This window comes from Kockovaella imperatae, assembly GCF_002102565.1.
Source record: "Kockovaella imperatae strain NRRL Y-17943 chromosome Unknown BD324scaffold_6, whole genome shotgun sequence".
NCBI classification, from domain to species: Eukaryota; Fungi; Basidiomycota; class Tremellomycetes; order Tremellales; family Cuniculitremaceae; genus Kockovaella; species Kockovaella imperatae.
Window position 1 is genome coordinate 780186 of NW_019028946.1, and position 16756 is coordinate 796941.

General features: G+C 52.0%; 7 protein-coding genes across 7 annotated transcripts; 3 read left to right on the top strand and 4 right to left on the bottom strand.

Annotated features, from left to right (window-relative positions):
• Positions 1 to 209: 209 nt before the first annotated feature.
• On the bottom strand, positions 210 to 1490 carry BD324DRAFT_625750 (hypothetical protein). The gene is made up of 7 exons (XM_022015832.1): positions 1333 to 1490; positions 1160 to 1168; positions 860 to 902; positions 675 to 750; positions 589 to 626; positions 524 to 536; positions 210 to 463 (listed from the first exon to the last, which is right to left on the bottom strand). The coding sequence occupies exons 1-7, from the start codon at positions 1337 to 1339 to the stop codon at positions 449 to 451; spliced, it is 201 nt and encodes a 66-aa protein (XP_021871377.1). The 5' UTR covers positions 1340 to 1490; the 3' UTR covers positions 210 to 448.
• A 258-nt stretch (positions 1491 to 1748) lies between these two features.
• Positions 1749 to 3722, bottom strand: BD324DRAFT_625752 (Bystin-domain-containing protein). Its single transcript, XM_022015833.1, has 9 exons — positions 3482 to 3722; positions 3294 to 3430; positions 3166 to 3247; positions 2980 to 3112; positions 2869 to 2929; positions 2478 to 2808; positions 2313 to 2427; positions 2085 to 2259; positions 1749 to 2027 (listed from the first exon to the last, which is right to left on the bottom strand). The coding sequence occupies exons 1-9, from the start codon at positions 3623 to 3625 to the stop codon at positions 1868 to 1870; spliced, it is 1338 nt and encodes a 445-aa protein (XP_021871378.1). The 5' UTR covers positions 3626 to 3722; the 3' UTR covers positions 1749 to 1867.
• A 132-nt stretch (positions 3723 to 3854) lies between these two features.
• BD324DRAFT_625753 (hypothetical protein) lies at positions 3855 to 6310 on the top strand. Its single transcript, XM_022015834.1, has 3 exons — positions 3855 to 4081; positions 4123 to 4544; positions 4597 to 6310. Exons 1-3 carry the CDS (start codon positions 3968 to 3970, stop codon positions 6254 to 6256), a joined length of 2196 nt encoding a protein of 731 aa, XP_021871379.1. The 5' UTR covers positions 3855 to 3967; the 3' UTR covers positions 6257 to 6310.
• Positions 6311 to 7948, bottom strand: BD324DRAFT_625756 (metal-dependent protein hydrolase). Its single transcript, XM_022015835.1, has 10 exons — positions 7770 to 7948; positions 7680 to 7716; positions 7577 to 7627; positions 7500 to 7529; positions 7305 to 7452; positions 7180 to 7270; positions 7110 to 7132; positions 6935 to 7058; positions 6728 to 6886; positions 6311 to 6665 (listed from the first exon to the last, which is right to left on the bottom strand). The coding sequence occupies exons 1-10, from the start codon at positions 7917 to 7919 to the stop codon at positions 6351 to 6353; spliced, it is 1128 nt and encodes a 375-aa protein (XP_021871380.1). The 5' UTR covers positions 7920 to 7948; the 3' UTR covers positions 6311 to 6350.
• Positions 7949 to 8080: 132 nt separating this feature from the next.
• On the top strand, positions 8081 to 11690 carry BD324DRAFT_625760 (hypothetical protein). Its single transcript, XM_022015836.1, has 6 exons — positions 8081 to 8375; positions 8495 to 9439; positions 9489 to 9581; positions 9620 to 9698; positions 9742 to 10295; positions 10345 to 11690. The coding sequence occupies exons 1-6, from the start codon at positions 8318 to 8320 to the stop codon at positions 11496 to 11498; spliced, it is 2883 nt and encodes a 960-aa protein (XP_021871381.1). The 5' UTR covers positions 8081 to 8317; the 3' UTR covers positions 11499 to 11690.
• BD324DRAFT_625763 (putative isocitrate dehydrogenase) lies at positions 11682 to 13427 on the top strand. Its single transcript, XM_022015837.1, has 8 exons — positions 11682 to 11828; positions 11883 to 12004; positions 12112 to 12313; positions 12362 to 12506; positions 12597 to 12786; positions 12855 to 12902; positions 12974 to 13054; positions 13130 to 13427. Exons 1-8 carry the CDS (start codon positions 11751 to 11753, stop codon positions 13353 to 13355), a joined length of 1092 nt encoding a protein of 363 aa, XP_021871382.1. The 5' UTR covers positions 11682 to 11750; the 3' UTR covers positions 13356 to 13427.
• Positions 13428 to 13599: 172 nt separating this feature from the next.
• On the bottom strand, positions 13600 to 16562 carry BD324DRAFT_579404 (putative vacuole fusion, non-autophagic-related protein; the record flags this gene model as incomplete). The annotated part of the gene is made up of 7 exons (XM_022013377.1): positions 13600 to 13875; positions 13933 to 14984; positions 15040 to 15274; positions 15333 to 15560; positions 15616 to 15819; positions 15892 to 16461; positions 16539 to 16562. The coding sequence occupies 7 exons, from the start codon at positions 16560 to 16562 to the stop codon at positions 13600 to 13602; spliced, it is 2589 nt and encodes an 862-aa protein (XP_021871383.1).
• Positions 16563 to 16756: the final 194 nt, after the last annotated feature.

The window sequence follows — 16756 nt, forward strand, 5'->3', positions numbered from 1 at the left end:
CCAGTCGAAAGTCTTGGAGCAGCTCCTTGGCAATCGGGCGAGCCCTTCGACGCAGGAACCTCAGACCCAGCGGGGCAGCAGGGCAAGCAGACCCTCCGCACGGGTCAGAGGGCGGAACAGACCGGCGCTCGTGCTCAACTCCGTGTACGATATCATGAATACTTTGCGTCTCTGAACACACACCCATACTATCTGAATTACACAAGCAGCGCTCGGTCATCATGTGCATACAACTTTTTCGCTTGCCTCGAAAGCCCATGGTTAAAGCAAAGCATCGACATGGCGAAAAGGTAAAAGAGGGGTATATAAGGAGCATCCCATATGTCTTCAGCGACACCCATGACCGGTTTCTCTCGTCTCATATCCTCCCCGGCACGTTCCATTTACCAGATCCAAAAGCCATAGACAGAAAATCGACCAAATGAAATAAGACACCCTCGAGAGGCGTTTACTTCTTGTTCTTCTGCAAGGGGGAGATGCGTCAGTGATCGGGGACAGGTCAATGCAGAAGGAGAGAACGAACGGGGTTCTCAGGACTGCGGGATGGCGTCAGCGAGCCTCGAGGCGATGCAGAACGATTTTACTCACGCCTTGGCCCACATTTGCGCGACGGTCTTGAAGTTGGTCTTGTAGGACATGAGCTGCTTATCGTTCAAGGGATGATCCCAGCTCACCTTGTGGTCAGCCTTCTTGCCAGACTTCTCCTGCTCAGCCTTGAGCTTGGCGAGTTGGACCTTCATGAACTCATTGCTGTAGACGAGGTCAGTACGTGAAGTACGTCAGGATAGTTCAGAAGAAGATGAGGTGTGATCGTATAGCGATAAATGTATTTGAAGACCAGCAGGGAGACACTACTCACTAAGCAGAGGGCTTCGCCTTTCCTCCAGTCTTTCCAGCGGCGGCTGTTGGGGGTTGAAAGAGGCGCGGTTCGAAAGGATGCGTCGGATCGAAACGGAGACGGAAGGGTGATGAGGTCGTGTTGAGGTGAGATGGAATGAGATGGAATGAGATGAGACAGTCAAATGGACGAGTAGACGAAGAAAACACGTCGCGTCAGCAAGGAGCCACATAAAACTCATGTTCGGGGTGGCTGGCGTGTCGCTGAGGTTGACAGACGCGACGACGGCGAGATAGTGGGTCGATGGATGGTCAGACTCACTCTTCTTGGCTGTTGAGAGTGATTAGAATCGATAGAGAAGAGGAAGAAGACTCGTCAGCACGGCTCATGTCATATAGATGATGTGGTGAGTTTGGTGTAAACAATGGGTTGGGGTCCTACAGCAGTGTGGAGGATGGATGATGACGGGGGAGGGAAAGCCTGTCTTGACTTACGAGGCATTTTGATCTGAGTAAAGTCCGAGGGGTAGGTCACAGAAATGTGTTTGGTAGAATGAAGAAGGGTGAATGTATAAGATGAGAGAGATGGTCAAATGGCAGAAATAACAAGTTGAATGAGGGGGGGAAGAAGCCTCTCCATCGGTCTGAAAGGGGGTCGGTTCTTTAAACTCTCCCGGTAGATTGGGACCGACCAGGGGGCTTTGGGCAATTACGGCATTTCACGTGGCATTTAAACATATTTTTCAAAAAAAGACAGCGCGCGCGTCGATTGTTTTTATTGCTTGCTGCTGCTTCTGCTGCTGCTGCTTCTGCTGGGGTTGCTGCTGCTGCTGCTGCTGCTGTGACCCGGTCCACGGTGAGGCGTCCATGGCGATTCTCTCTCTCTCTCTCTCCCGACAAGGGAAAGGGTACTTTGCGTGGCGCAGATGGATCACAATAGACACACTGTCCCTTCCTCGTCGATCAAACGAGTAAACATTGTCTTGAGGTATAACAAAGCACACAACACACACACACTCGGTATGCATACCTAGACCATGGCCACATCATCGTCATCGGGACGAGGAGCTCCTCTTTCAACACTGTTGATAATCTCCCTTCTGATCTCAGGGCTGATAGACGCGTGTGGTCGAACACGGATGACATCGAGGAGAGCGTCCTTTTGATCAGGCGTCAAATCCGAGCCGTACCTGGTAGAGGGCGTGAAGTGAGCCAAGACGAAGGGGTTCTCGCCTGCATCGACTCACCGCTGCACGAATACGAGCAAACTTTGATGCCACAGTACTGGCAGTTTATCGTCTCCATCTTTACTACGAGAGGAATTGGCCAAACGGATAAAGTGGAAGACCAGCGCGTCGACAACCTTGTACGGCAGGGCGTATTTCTTGTCCAGTAATATGCGGATGAAGAGCGAGTTTGGGCCTGAAACACACATCAGTCTGGCGCAGCAGTCAAGAGAGAGATGCTCGGCCCACCGCTGTAGTCCATTGACGCGAGCCGCAGCAATGCAGCAGCCGAGTGCAAAACAGGTACTGAGACCTTTGCAAGGACAGAAGCGACGACGGCAGCTTCTTTGAGGGAGCAAGCGGTCTATGGTCCGTTAATACAAGGTGATGGTGAGGGCGTCAAAGCTGGCTTACCTCGCACAAGGGGAACAAGATCCCCTTGAAGAACGCCGCTGGCTTATAGAGACTCTTCTTCAATGCTTCGTACAAGTGGACATTGAGTTTTCCGTTGTTCATCCGCATGTCCTCTCTACACTGATCCAATAAGACTCCCTCAAGGTAGACTCGGACGTCGGAAGGCTTGAGATTAGACACAAAGATCTTCGTACAAGCAAATGTGGCATGTGGGGTCCATTGAGTGGGGCCAGTGAGGGCCAGTAGCTGGGCCCAGTGAGGAAGAGAGGGTAAAATCTTGAGTGCTTTGGGAAGAGGCCCGGATTTGTATCGCGACAGGAGAAATCCGACTCTTGGGTAGTATGCGCATCAGCATAGTCTTTCCCATCTCTTCTTTCTTGATCCGACTCACTTTGTGTACACCTCGACGACTTTAGGGTTCAGGCCCTTTCTAGGATCCGGAGGGCCCTCATCTACGCAGTCTCTCAGCTCCGACCAGATATGCACAGTGGAAATTACTCACCCTCCTCTTCAGCAGCTGCTCCCTGAGAGACTGCGCCTCCGGCCATCTTATTGAAGATGATATCCGCCAGTGTGCGGCCATTCTGCTCAGGAGCCAGCGCATCGAGCGTAGCATGATCCTCTGGGTCGATATCCTAATTGATGGAGTTGAGCCAGAGCGTTCGCCCGAGTAACACTATCCGCTCACCAGCTCGACATCGCTATCTTCTGCATCCTCATCTTTCTCCTCATCATCTGATGGCATCTCCATAGGCCGAGGTCGTGTAGATCTGGTCGCAGAGTGAGACGTAGCTCCACGAACATGTCAATACTCACGGTCCAGGCGTATCATCATCTTCAAGATCATCGTCCTCTTCATCGTCATTCAGGGCAATCTCCCTCGCAATCTCAGCTTGCTGATCCCTTGCGAGGTCCAAGATCTTCTTTGACATTCGGGCGTCCTCTCCGACCTGCTGCGAGACGATTGTCAGCTTCGATAACATTTTGAGTCAGTCCGGATCTACCTCTTCATCCTCCTCTTCGACCACTTTGGCCTTCTTCTTGCCATTCACAGCTGATCGACCAAATTTCCTATAGGTATCATCTTGAGCCAACTCGACGTGCAAAGGGTCGTGCCGCGGTTTGCTGGATTTCAAAGCTTTGGGCATCGCTTGATATGAGCTCTGGTAGATAGGTCTTGATCTTCAGTTCGAAGGACAGTGCTATACAGCTGCTGACTCGTAAAGGGATTGACTGACGTTGTGATCAAGCTGCATGCTGCGGCAGCGTTTGTGGACGGTCAAAATTCCAAAAATCTTTTAAATCTGCCACGTGCTCTTCGGTTTCTACGTCACGGGGGCGGATCGATACGAGTCCCAAAAAAGTCAACCAGCTGCATTGCAATCGACGAGCAACACAGACAGTGGGACCTCGGATAACTGAGCAAGATGGCAGCTTCAGTGAGATAGAAGCAGAACGAAAGTCTTCCTCTCCAGTGCGCCTCATCGGCCATGACGAAAAAGCGTCGAGGAGCTCGAGAAGGCATCAAGCCCTCAATGGGTGTAGATTCGAGACATCATGCTGGTCAAACGCCTGACGCAGAACATCTGGTAGATTGTCTCTCTGTAAGTCAGACTTTCTTGCACCCCGGCTAAGTCATGACCAGGTCGAATACCCCTTGTTAGACGTTGCTCTCATCCACAGTCTCATCTCGGACCATGAAGAGCCACTTACACGTCTCGAAGAGATCCGCGATCAATTAGGAATCCTCGAGGCTACCCTGGTTCCGGATCTGGATGGGCCAAGATCTTCGAGCGTTGATCACAGCTCTGTGGGCGAAGGCTCGACGCGAGACTTGGAAGATGGGGTACGATCGTTGACAGTTGGTTCTGATGCCGGCGATGCTAGTTCTGCAAGAGGATCCGGAAGTGGAAGTACTCGATATCCCAGCTCCAAGACTCAGCCTACTTCCCTTTCAATGTCGATATCGACTTCATCATCGTCTCTGGCATCTGACCATCCCGGACTTGAATCCGCGACAGAGCTCTCAGCACAGATCGACTTATTGAAGACGCTGTTCTCCGACGCGTGAGTTATTATGCAGCCCCTGTCCGTTTGGGGCTCAGCCTGCACCTTCTAGCTCTACCAAAACCATTCGTAATGCCATTTTGGCGGAACCTTCACTCCCCGCCGCCATTGATCATTTACTCTCACTCGAGTTGATCCGCCAGGTCGAGCGCGAAGGCGCTTGGCCTGACTCAGAAATGTCCAGTGGGACAGAAGGGGACGGCTTCGTGCACGCTGCCAAGAGTAATCAACCAGCTTCAAGTCGAAAGAAGCGAGCTCCAAGGGGTATCACCGTCCCATTGGTTGACTCGCTCCAACGTAGACCGGCACCCATCAATCGCTCTTCATCTCGTACCATCATCCCTGCCGGTCCTTCATCAAATGCTTGGGGCACAGTCTCCTCATTGTCTGCTTACCTATCAGACCTCTTGTCCGCACCGTCGAGCTACTTCCTCAGCTATTTTCACTCACCAAATTACCATTCAGCCCTGTCGGCGATTCGCGCCGCCCTCAATGCTCTTCCTGCAAATACGCAGTCTGGCGACCCCAAACCGGTCCTGGAGGATCTGTACGGTGTGCAACTATCTGAGGAACCGGGAACCGCAGACGACCTGGCCATGTGTGCACGAGTGACGGACGACGTATCGATCATCATGGATCTCATGGATCTCTTGGCCGAAGTGTCATACTGGCCAGGTGACAATGATGTATTGGCCTCGGCGCTGAACAGCACAGGCGCTTCCAGACCGTCAACGGCGCCGCCCACACCGCGACTGGCGTCGACACCTATGACTCCGTCCTCCTCGCAAGATAGCGTCACGAGTCACAAATCGCGAGCAGGGCCTCACCCTGGCCGCTTGTTGACCCGGCCAATATCACAGAAGCCAACAGCAGAAGCACCGGAAGTGAAGGTAATTCCAGGCTCTCAAGCTCCGCCATCTGCCGCGTTCCATCAAATGGCGATGGACAATTTTGGACAGCCATCCTCATACGCTCGCCACACTTCCAAGTCAAGTAAAGGCAAATCCAATGGGTCCGTCAGGCAGGTCCATCCTCTCAATTGGCGCACGGTGGACCATGCCCGACATCATCCCGCTCGGACATTGCATCCATTGGCATCGAATATCCCATCTTACGCACGCGGCGCAACACCCCACGATCCATCTCCTGGATCTCTGTACCGGCATCCGCGGTCTTCAGAAGTGGACCTTTACTATGTCAATGCCAACAAGGAACGCGAGAAACGTGCAGATGCCATTCGAGCAGCTGCGAATCATTTCTCTGGATCAGCTCTCTCAGGCGGAAAGAGCGTCAATGTGATGGTTGCTGGGCACTACGCTTCTCAAGCTAGAGAAGCTGAACAGAGGGCCAGAGATTGGGAAATGAAGGCTGCTCAGCGTATTGTCTCGGATCAACTTGCCCTCACGGGAAATGGCATTGATCTACATCATCTCACAGTCGAAGAAGGCACGTTGGTGGCGCTGGAAATGACCAGAAAGTGGTATGATGCGCAAAAAGCCGCAAATTATGCAGGGACGACAGACGAGTCTCGCAGAAGGATCGCAAACTTCACGCCGAGTTCCGGTCTCGTCGTGGTCACAGGGAAGGGAAGACATTCGAAAGGCCAACGCGGTGTGCTCGGGCCAAGCGTCGCGAGTGCTTTGAGGAGAGATGGGTGGCGGGTCGAAGAGGGGATGGATAGGGGCTATCTTGTGGTCAAGGGAAGGGCTTGAAGGAATCTGAATACCGGTATATAACTCTCTTGCTAGCTTGCAGCTGTCACTAGATCGACATGCATGACAAGACATCTTGTTCTCCCCGCAGCCATCAGGCGGCGATGGCCTTCTTCGCCATCTCCAACACACCTTCATACGTCTCTGCACCCGCCGTGAACCCTGAGGCATGACAAAAGACACATCCGTCTATCCCTGATACCTTGCTGAGGTCTTGATCTCTCACACCTCGCCATGCTTCAGGTAGAGATTTTCGGTTCTCAAACGAGTCGGGGTTGACGGGTACGCATTGGATACGCCATTTGGAATTGGGAGCTTCGGATTCAGGATACAGTACGTATAGGATCTGGGATGGGGCAGAAGGGAGTGATGGTTCCAGTAGGAACAAGTGGTCTTTCCACGGTGCAGCCTGTGGAAGTATCAGTTGCTGTCCACCACCAAATGATATGCGGCGCGTACCTCGCCACGTACCTTGTCAAATCGAACAACTGCTCCACTCGGATCGATTTCTAATCGCTTCTCCATAGCTTCTCGGACAATATCTCTGGCCGGGAGCCAAGCTTTGATATAGTATTCCAATTGCGACATGAATTCGTCTCCAGTCACTGCAGAGGCTTTTTGAAAGAGGTTCTGGAATTATTCAATGTGAGGACCCGGGACATCACGCTGACAGCTCACATCATAAGTCTCGTCAGTCGTCGATTCGTTCCAATTTGGATTTATGCGCTTGACTCTTGAGCTGAGATCAGAATTGACAGAGTAATTGGTAGGACCAGTAGCGATGTTCACTCCGTTGTCGATCCTTGAAAAGCTTTGAGCTGATTGCCTCCAAATGATAGGAGATAAAGCTTACGCATCGACGGACTCAATAAATCCCTAGCGTTCGTCAGCATGAACGAGGACCCTTTATGGAACAAGCTCACAGAGTATAATCTCAACCAAAGCAGCTCCACAGTAGGATCACTCTCCTCCACACCACCGAGCTGCTGAGCGATAATCTGTTTTCCGAAATGTCTAAAGGTTCAGGCGCGAACCGTAGACGACTCACTTGTATACCAAGCCTGCAGAGCTCAACTTGATCTTGTCGAAGCCTCCGTGCCCAAAGACCTCTGTGAAACCTCTTTGATGGTGGTCGTACCGATGTCTAGAGGGATCGTAGACTCCACCGACATCGACGACAATGTCCAGTGGTTCCACTGAGGCGATGAGCTCTCCTGGGTAGCTGATTTCATCTGCAGCTCACACTTGGCCGGATCTCTCGTTCGAACCACGTCTGTCGGGGTGTTAGCCGCTTCGTGCGTGCGTTCGAAGGTAGCTCACCTGCATCCCTGAATTCGTCTGTTAATCGGAGCATGTACACTGCCAGAGCTTCTATGGGTCTGTCAGACAAGGTCTAGATGCTCCCCCCGTAAGATCAACTCGCCATCGCAGTGAAAGGTTCCAGAATGTGTTCCAATGACCTGTGGGACATCAGGCGAGGCCGACCGCGGAGCCTGAAGGCAAGCTCGCTCACTTTGGTGGACTTGAGCTTCTTCGTGGCTGGAGCACTCGACATCTTGTATCGGGCGATGAAGGGGTTGGGAGATACAGGAGCTGACGTTGGCGAAAAGATAGACTTTCTAACTCTGCAGCGTGTGACAGCTGTGAGAACACCAGTCAGCATCCACTGATGTACCAGCTGGTCAATGACTCTGGAGGATTATTATCATAGCAGTTCAAAAATCTAGCTCTGAGGTCAAATCTCCCACGCTCGTCAGAGTAAGTTTCCCACGATGGCTTCCTATTCATTTAGCCTTTTGCCGGTGGTGCATCATCTACCTGCAACTCTTAGTCAATAGTGTCCATCTCGATAGCAAACGCAGATAAACCCAACAGAGAAGGCGAATGGTTGGCTCAGGGGACAACGAAACTTCACTTGCAACGTTTCATTGACCCCTATTGTCTCCTGTAGAGCGTTGCGGAGGTCAACCTACGCGCTCGCTCAGTCTCACTCTTCTCCAGTGGGATCCCGGAACGTCTTTGACCCACCAAGACGAGCTGCTGAGAGCGCCCCTGAAACCGATGCATAACATGCGGTCCACTCGTCAAAGTAGTGTAACCTCGATGGACGATGATGATGGTGAGTCTTGCCTGACAGCTCTTCAGCTAGTCTTTTCGCCTACCTCATTGCCGAGCTGGGGGTCGAGCTGCTTTCGCCTTGGAGGCTTATCGCTGACATAACCTATTCAACCTCTCCAGACGTCCCGCGACGCTCCACTCGAGGTCGTAATCCCCTGCCTCCCACCTCTGGTCCACTGTTCCCTCCTCTTCCTCCCAAAGCTCCAAAGCAAGCTAAAAACTCTCCCAAATCGCGACCCTCGCCCGCTTCAAAATCCCCCAGTATCACCTCTAGACTCCCCACAAACCACAATGGCGATCTAGATCTCAAGACTGAGGTCGTCGATCACGTTGAGCTGGATGATCAGCTGGATGATCAGAACCTCCGCGCTGGATCACCTTCTAAACCCCTTGCATTGAGCTCTGTCAATAGCTTGACACCACCTCCACCAACCAGTGAGGATCCGGCGAATGGCGATGAAGAGATCGGAGAAGGGGATCAAGTCATGGATGGAGACGAACCGGACGTCCAGCAGAGTAACAAAGATACGGGGCCGACGGATGGAGAATCAGACGTATGGGAGACCTATCGACGTCAACGTCGAGCTGGTGTCAGAGGGTTTGGAGGATCCGCCAATGGTGGCCAAGAAGTGACTCAAGGAGACAACGTGGAGGTGGTAGAAATGGATGAAGAGGAAACGCCTAGGAAGAAACGAACGTCTGCTCGGAAATCTTCACAGGTCAAAGATGATCCTCCGGAACCTGCATCGGCCTCGGATGCGGGGGGATCCAGTAGCCGTGGCGCTGCAAGAAGGAGACGGGGCGAGGAGCAGATTCTGATGGATGATCACCTTTTACCTGCCGAGCTGAAGCGTAGTGGGGGTTTGACGGGAAGACGAGGTCAAGCTCAGTCGGTCAAGCCGGAGAGTCAGGCAGAGGAAGCCGGTGAGGAGTCTCGGGGTGGGGATGGTGAGGAGGAAGATGCGGGGGCTGTGGAGGCTGGAGAAGATGCAGATGTCGATGAAGAAGCTCTGGCAGATGACGATTACAAAGAGGACGTGACGAGGTGTATCTGCAAGCGAGACGGTGAGTTGAAGCGCCTTTTCACGCTAGTCATGAACTCACCGTGTGTCAGATCTCGATGTCATGATGATCCAGTGCGACAGTTGCAACGTGTGGCAGCATGGACCTTGTATGGGGATCTGGGGGGATGAGGAAGCCCCAGATGGTGAGCTTGGGACTGAAGCAATCATACTGATTCCACAGAATACTTTTGCGAGGAATGCCGACCAGATTTGCATGGACCCCTTCGCAAGTGGGTCAAAAGCAAAGATAGCGGATCATCGTGAGCGATTCCATCGTCGCCTGATGCTCATAACCTCCTTCAGCTGGATGTACATTCCTCCCACGCCGAGCGACCTCGAAAGATACCACTCATATCACGATAGATATCCTCCATCCCAGTCCACCATGTGGCCCACACGTCATCCCAACAGTCCAGCTGGCAAACCGTCCTCTCGCTCACATCACCGGAGAAATACCGGTAGTCCGGTCGACGACAAGCGTTTACGAGGGGCCAGACCTACAGTCGTGCCGCCAAAGACCGAGATCAAGCAGACTGCACGTCGTCAATCTCGAGACGACGGACGGAGAAATCCAATGGGTCACGCTCGACGTGTGTCTCATGGAGCAGCCAGGTCACCATCACCTGTCGATTCGCCATCACCGGGAAATTCGAATGCGCCAACCAAGAGGAGGGTGACGATGAATTCAAGGGATGCCGCGTACGAGGAGGAGCAGTTTAAAGCTGTGTTGGAGGCTAGTCGAAAGGAGCTCTTGGACAAGCAATCCAAGCGGCCGGAGGAGGACGACACGGAGAGTGTTGCGACGGAGAGACCTTTGGCGTCCCGCAAAGGCAAGCGGAAACAGGAGGATGATGAGGGTAAGCTCAGCCCGATGACCGCTCGGGCGAACCAACTGACCCCTTGCAGCGTCAGTGGATGCCAACGGCTCTGGCTCTTCAAAGCCCAAGCATCCGAATCAATACACGTATCGCCCGAAGCCCGCCATGGCGCCTGCCGAAAGACCACCCGTACATCGTCATACACCGACTCCAGCCCTTCCACCCCCTGCTCAGCATGATCATGGCACTCGACGTGCGGGCGCCATCGCCAACGGCATCATTCCTCCTCCACCTAATGCAGTCTCGGTGCACAACCTACACTGGCATCTGCCAGATCACTTGTCACTCTTCTCCGACCTCCTACCGAACCCCAAACCGATTGCTCTGGAGTCACGCGCGCCTCGAACCATGACTTACCAGAGCAAAAACTTCTACTACAACCAAAAGTACGGTCCATTTCATCGCGATCAGCGTGACGAGTCTGGCAATTTGATCCTCCCGGAAGATTTGCCACCTCGAGAACCCGCTGGCGGGCCGTTGACTCAACTTGAACCTCCCGCTCGCGTGCGTTATCCACCTCGACGTATCACCGCCGCGGAAATCAAAAAGCGAGTTCGGAATGTATTCGAGTACGTTTCCCGCATTCAAGTCGAAGAAGGAAAACGCAAAGACAGGGCGAAACGCATCGGTATACCTGATTCTTCGACGCTGGCTCCGGCTCAACGGGTCGACAAGGACGGTGATGCGGTAATGAATGGCGAAGCTGGAGCTCAAGAGAGTCTGACGTATTCCACTGGTCTTGCATCGACAGAATTGATGGATGGTTTGATGAGGGATCTCATCACCTTTCAAGAGACGTTCGCCAATGGCGGCTTCGCTACTCCTTTGATACCTTCGAGCAGTGTCCCAGTAACGCCAGCGCTGGCTCAAGGGGAAGAAGGGACTTTGGAGACCCCGAATGGTATGGGAATCGCCGAAGCGGATTCGGGTGAGGTGGAGCAGAGTCCAGCGGTCGACGTCAAGCTCGAGGCGGATCCCGGAGCTGTTCTCGCCTCCGAGGTACCTATCGACTCTGTGGACATTAAGATGTCTGAAGAGGGAAAGATTGAAGATGCCAGCGAGACTGTGGAGGTATATCGACAAGGAACGGTCGGAAAAGTCATTGCGGACGCGCAAGAGGCGCAAGTGGCCAAGGACGTGGAGGAGGCTGTGAATGGCGTAGAGGTGGAGTCTGTAAGCTGAGTTGATGGAGGGGGAGTCAGTGTTGTATAGGTAGTCTCTAGGGTACATGAGCCCTCCCACCCCTTCACGTGGCCAGTGTCATTTCTTGTCAATGCGATTGGATGTTGTCCATCGATGAAATCCGAAAAATAAGTCAATCGCGTTAGGCCGGAGGATGATTTTATTTCATTCAAACATTTTTGGAGTCGACATGTCGATTAATTATTATTGACAGTCTGTCTCTACGACCTTCCATTCAGCCGTATCGACACCATGGCGGCTGCGTTGAAGCGATCCACCTTGAGGCTGGGTATGATCCCTGCTGATGGGATAGGCAAGGAAGTCTTACCGGTGAGTGCTAATACTCCGCACACGGGAGGTCGAATATGACTTACTCTCGGATAGGCCGCTCAACGAGTGCTCGAAGCTCTCGGTTCAGCTATACCCAGAGTCGAGTTCGTGCCGCTGCTTGCGGGCTGGGAAGAATTCAACAAGAATGGTAAAGCATTACCTGAAGCCACCATTGAGTAGGTTCAGCCATTCAGTCCTCTCTCCTCTCGCCCCCCCTCCTCCCGCCCCTTCCAATGGGGTGGTTCTGGACATTCCTTTGATTGATGATATATCATCCTTACAGGACGCTGAAGATCGAATGCGATGCTGCAATGTTCGGATCTGTCTCTTCTCCATCACACAAAGTCCCGGGGTACAGCTCACCTATCGTCGCGCTTCGCAAACATTTGGACCTCTATGCGAATATCAGGCCGGTGAAGAGTGTTCAGGGTGTAGATGGGAAACCGGTGGACATGGTCATCGTCAGGGAGAATACAGAGTGCTTGGTGAGAGACGCTCTATCGAGTAAATGACGGCTAAGCATACGACTACAGTATATCAAAAAGGAGGAGATTCACGATAATGCCGATGGATCAAAGGTCGCCTATGCCACGAGACAAATCACTTCCTACGCTTCGTCAAGGATCGGAAGAATGGCGTACGAGTTGGCACTACGTCGTCAAGCTGAGCGCGAGGCGGGTGAGTCCCAACTCGCTCGGGGGCGGCAGGCGCATCGCCGAATCAATCAGTTGTATCTTTTACTGATTTCACTATGATCAACTCGTTCAGGAGCCAGCTCGTCAGTTCACCACTCTCAACCCAAAGTCACGATCGTGCACAAATCCAACGTCTTGAGCGTTACGGATGGTCTCTTCAGAGAGACTGTTCGTGCTGTGAGCCAGGAAGACAAATACAAGAGTGTCAAGACAGAGGAGCAGCTTGTCGATTCAATGGTCTACAGAATGTTTAGAGAGCCAGAGTGAGTGGCCGGGTGCGACTCTCAAAGCGAAGCACAGGATGTTCCAACTAAGCGACTCTTATCTGCAGAATCTTCGATGTTTCCGTCGCACCAAACCTGTATGGCGATATCATCTCGTACGTCTGCTGTCTACTCTCATCATCTTCAGAGACCATCGATGATGTTGCTCACCATTTCGCCTCCACAGGGATGGCGCAGCCGCTCTCGTCGGATCCCTTGGAGTCGTACCGTCCGTCAATGCAGGTGACAACTTTGTCATGGGAGAGCCGTGAGTTGCCCTCTGCTCATTTGCCATTGTTTTTTTTACTCTTCTTTCGGTTCCTAAGCTGATCGGACCTGACAGGGTACACGGGTCTGCACCTGATATCGAAGGGAAAGGTATCGCCAACCCTATCGCCTCTATCCGCTCGGCTGCTTTGCTCCTGTCTCATTTGGGGTACACCGATGCAGCTGCAAAGATCGATACGGCTGTAGACAACGTCTTGCGAGAGGGCAAGTATCGTACGCCGGATTTGCACGGAAAATCCACAACCGAAGAGGTGACCAATGCCATTCTCAAAGCCTTGTAGGTAGGTAGGAAGGAAGAGCGATTTAAAGTGCCATTGTGTCCTGGAGTTTCCCTATAGATCTGCTCCTCGCTATCATGGTCTAAGTTAATATGCATGCGATTTCTATTTTGATGATGATTAGACGATTCTGATTGAACACATGTTATTTGCACCAAAAGTTCTTTCTTCCTTCCCTTTCTGTGCTCTATGACCCCACCATCCATCAAGTCATGCCCCAGGTCTCAGGACACAACTAATTTCCCCCTTACATCTCCCTGATTCGCAAGATGAGATTGACCAAGACACTCGCCACAAGGGCGAGACACAAGACAGTCGGACCGTACTTGTCGTGATATTCAATGGCCATGCGCTTCCGAAGTTTTGCAATTCGATAGACAAACATGCCTCCCGAGTATGTGATGGCGAGCAGGGCAGTGAATGTAAAGCATGAAGCGGCGTACATTCCTACAGGATCCGTAGCGGGGACAAAGTTGAGCAAACCAATAGAGACTGCACTGAGAAGAACTGCAAAATGAGTCCACTGATGGTGACGGTCAGTCTAAATCACAACACCGGGGTGTTATCGGAGTCGACTTACCTTGAGGAACGTTCTTTCAGCCGCAAAGACGACTTTAGGTTCGACTCTGACAGGGACGGCGATGCGTTTCCCTGGTGGTGCTCGGAAAGAATCGACATAGACCACTTCGTTGCCCTCTTCTCCTACTAAATCTTCGTCGTCTGATAATGGTCGCGCAGAAGAATCGGTAGCACCGTAATTCCTGGGCTCGCCATTCGCCTTTGTAACGGCGTCTAATTTTCTCAAAGCTTCCGCATCGAGTAACGAGACGTTCTTGTCGAATCTGTCGGACGGAGCCAGTGGGTCTATCCGAAGACTTGGGTCATACGGCTTTGATCGGCTCTTGGGTAGTCCGTCCACCTGGGCGTTGGACTTTTGCTTTGACGAAGCTGCTTGAGCTGCAGCTTCTTCCCTCAACTTTTTCTCTCTAAAGTCCCTGGCAGCTCGAGCTTGAGCAGCCGCATCGGGAGGGAGTCGAAGATGTTGATCCTCGTTTCGCTCAGCTTGAACGAGATACTCTTCGTCCTCTTCTCCTTCAGACACAGGTTCATGATATGTCGGTCGAGATTGCGAAGGTGACAACAGGTTCGGAGATGTACTGCCTCCAGATGCTGACGAATGGGTGTTCGAATGCGGTCGTTCGATGAGGACTCTGGATCGGGATGAAATGGGTTTACGAATATCTTGATCCATCTGTGGAAGCCAGAATGGCACGAGGTCCACGCGTTCAGGTAAGAGGGTCGCGCAACCATGGATGAATTTGGAGAATTTGGGCACAGCCTCGACGAGATGTGAATCGATGAGATCTCGAATCCATTGAGGTGGCTCTTCACCGACTTTGGTAGCGAGCTTTACTTCAAGTACACCATGCGGGAAGAGCTCTTTTTCGGAATCTCTGACTGTGGGGAAAGGATAGTCTGTTCCGAAATCGGTCCGTCGCCAATTTCCATGCGTTCGATCATTGCCGTCAAAGTTGTCTTCTCGAACCATGGTGAGTTCAGTATCGAGAGAGATTCGGACGGTAGCGTTTCCGGGAAGCTGAAACGCTGTTCGATTGTAGAAACTTCGCATGACTGAAGGCAAGCAATGAGCATGGACGGGCACACCACAGCGATAAGTATGACCCACCTGGTCTCAATTTTCGCGTGACGATGGCATATTGAATCTCGCTTGCCAATTGCTTCATTCCCTCGGCTTCCTTTTGTGTCTTCTTTCCCTTTTTCACCAAAACGTCAAACTCTTCGTCCATCGTGTACCGACCAGCACAGAATTCATTGAGCTTCTCCATTTTGATGGTGAAACGCTCCTTGACGGACTTCTCTCCCGTCCAATCTTCACGATGTGTCTTTCGCTCCACAAAGATCTGCATACAGAGATCAGTTGACGACCATATCGTATGTAGTAGGAGACGTTTGACTCACCGGTGTCTTGTTGGTCGAATCGTATGCTCCGTACCATCGCATTCGGATCGCTTCCGCCCCTTCGGTCTTTTCCAATCGACCGAGATAGAGTTCGAGATCGGGATTATCGTAGTAGATGGAAGTGATGGCCGAATCGCTGATGTCAAATTCCTTTTTCGTGTCAAAGACCATGACGGGCAAATGCTTCATGATGGCAAGTTTGAGTGGAACAATGTTCTCGTCGTGAACCTTAAGATTGAGCCGGCGTCAGCAGACAGAGTGCTCGAGCGGGATCACGGCTCACCCAGTATTTTGTGGTACTTCTGACGAAAGCATTCTGATTTCCTCCGGCGCTCGAGTCACCTTCGATAGGATGACCTCGAGTTCTGACCAAATCGAAGAGCTTGGAAAGCTTGACGATGAGATGATCATAGTTCATCCGATAGAAAGGGTGAGATTCGAGAAACTCCTTGTTGAACGTTTCTTTGAGGGAGAAGCCAGTCATTTTCTGATGTGTCCGATCAGTTGGTATTCCCCCCTCCCTTCAGCACCTCGTCATGGCCCTTGAACTGTGACTCACATCGTGCTTCTTGACAATCTTGACGAACCCTGTAAAATTGAGTTTTGTAAAGAGTGATAGGTCGTGGACATCTGCAACGAGGACAGCGACTTCTTCTTCAAGTTCCCTGAATTGCTCTTCGATGGAATCTTCCGAGTGTCCTCCATCCGAATCGACATCTCCATCGAGATCGTCATCATCCGATCCAGCATCGTCGTCCCTCATCGACTGGACATTTCGCTCAACATCACCAGCTGTCCGATCATGATTCCCATGACCATTTGAATGATGATGATGGGGGTGGTGGTTGTGGTGATGATGATGATGCGTATGATCCTCATCGTCGTCTGATGAATCCTGAGCATCGGCAGCCTTGACGAGTTCTTCGACTTGTTTCTCCAAGACTTGAATCTTTGACAAGAGTTCCTCTGCTTTCTGCTGTTGGAATCGCTCGCACTTTTCCAGTTCAGAATTGAGGGACGAGATGAAATCCGCTTCGGCAGTATCTGTCCAAGGGTTTGAAGCTTTGATCTGCTTCTTCAAAGCGCCGTACGCGACGTAGTAATCTGCCCATTCGGCATACAACGAGTCCTAAAGGGTAAAGAGGGGTAAACGGAGTGATCTCTCTGAGCCGCTTTGGGGACAGCGGCGATTATCATGATACTCACTTTGATTCGACGACCGAACTTCATGTTGAGATGCTCACCGCCTTGTCTCAATCAGAGAGGCAAGATTGAGGAAGGTGTTCCAAGTTCGAAAAGAAGTCGATGAAAGAGGGACCTTCTTGAAAGGTCGACGTGTGAAGATCTCTCTCGCAAGAGAAGCGGTAAAGGCGGCTAGTGCGTTCGACCGGAAATGGATGTGCCTAATTGTCCGTTGCTCCGCC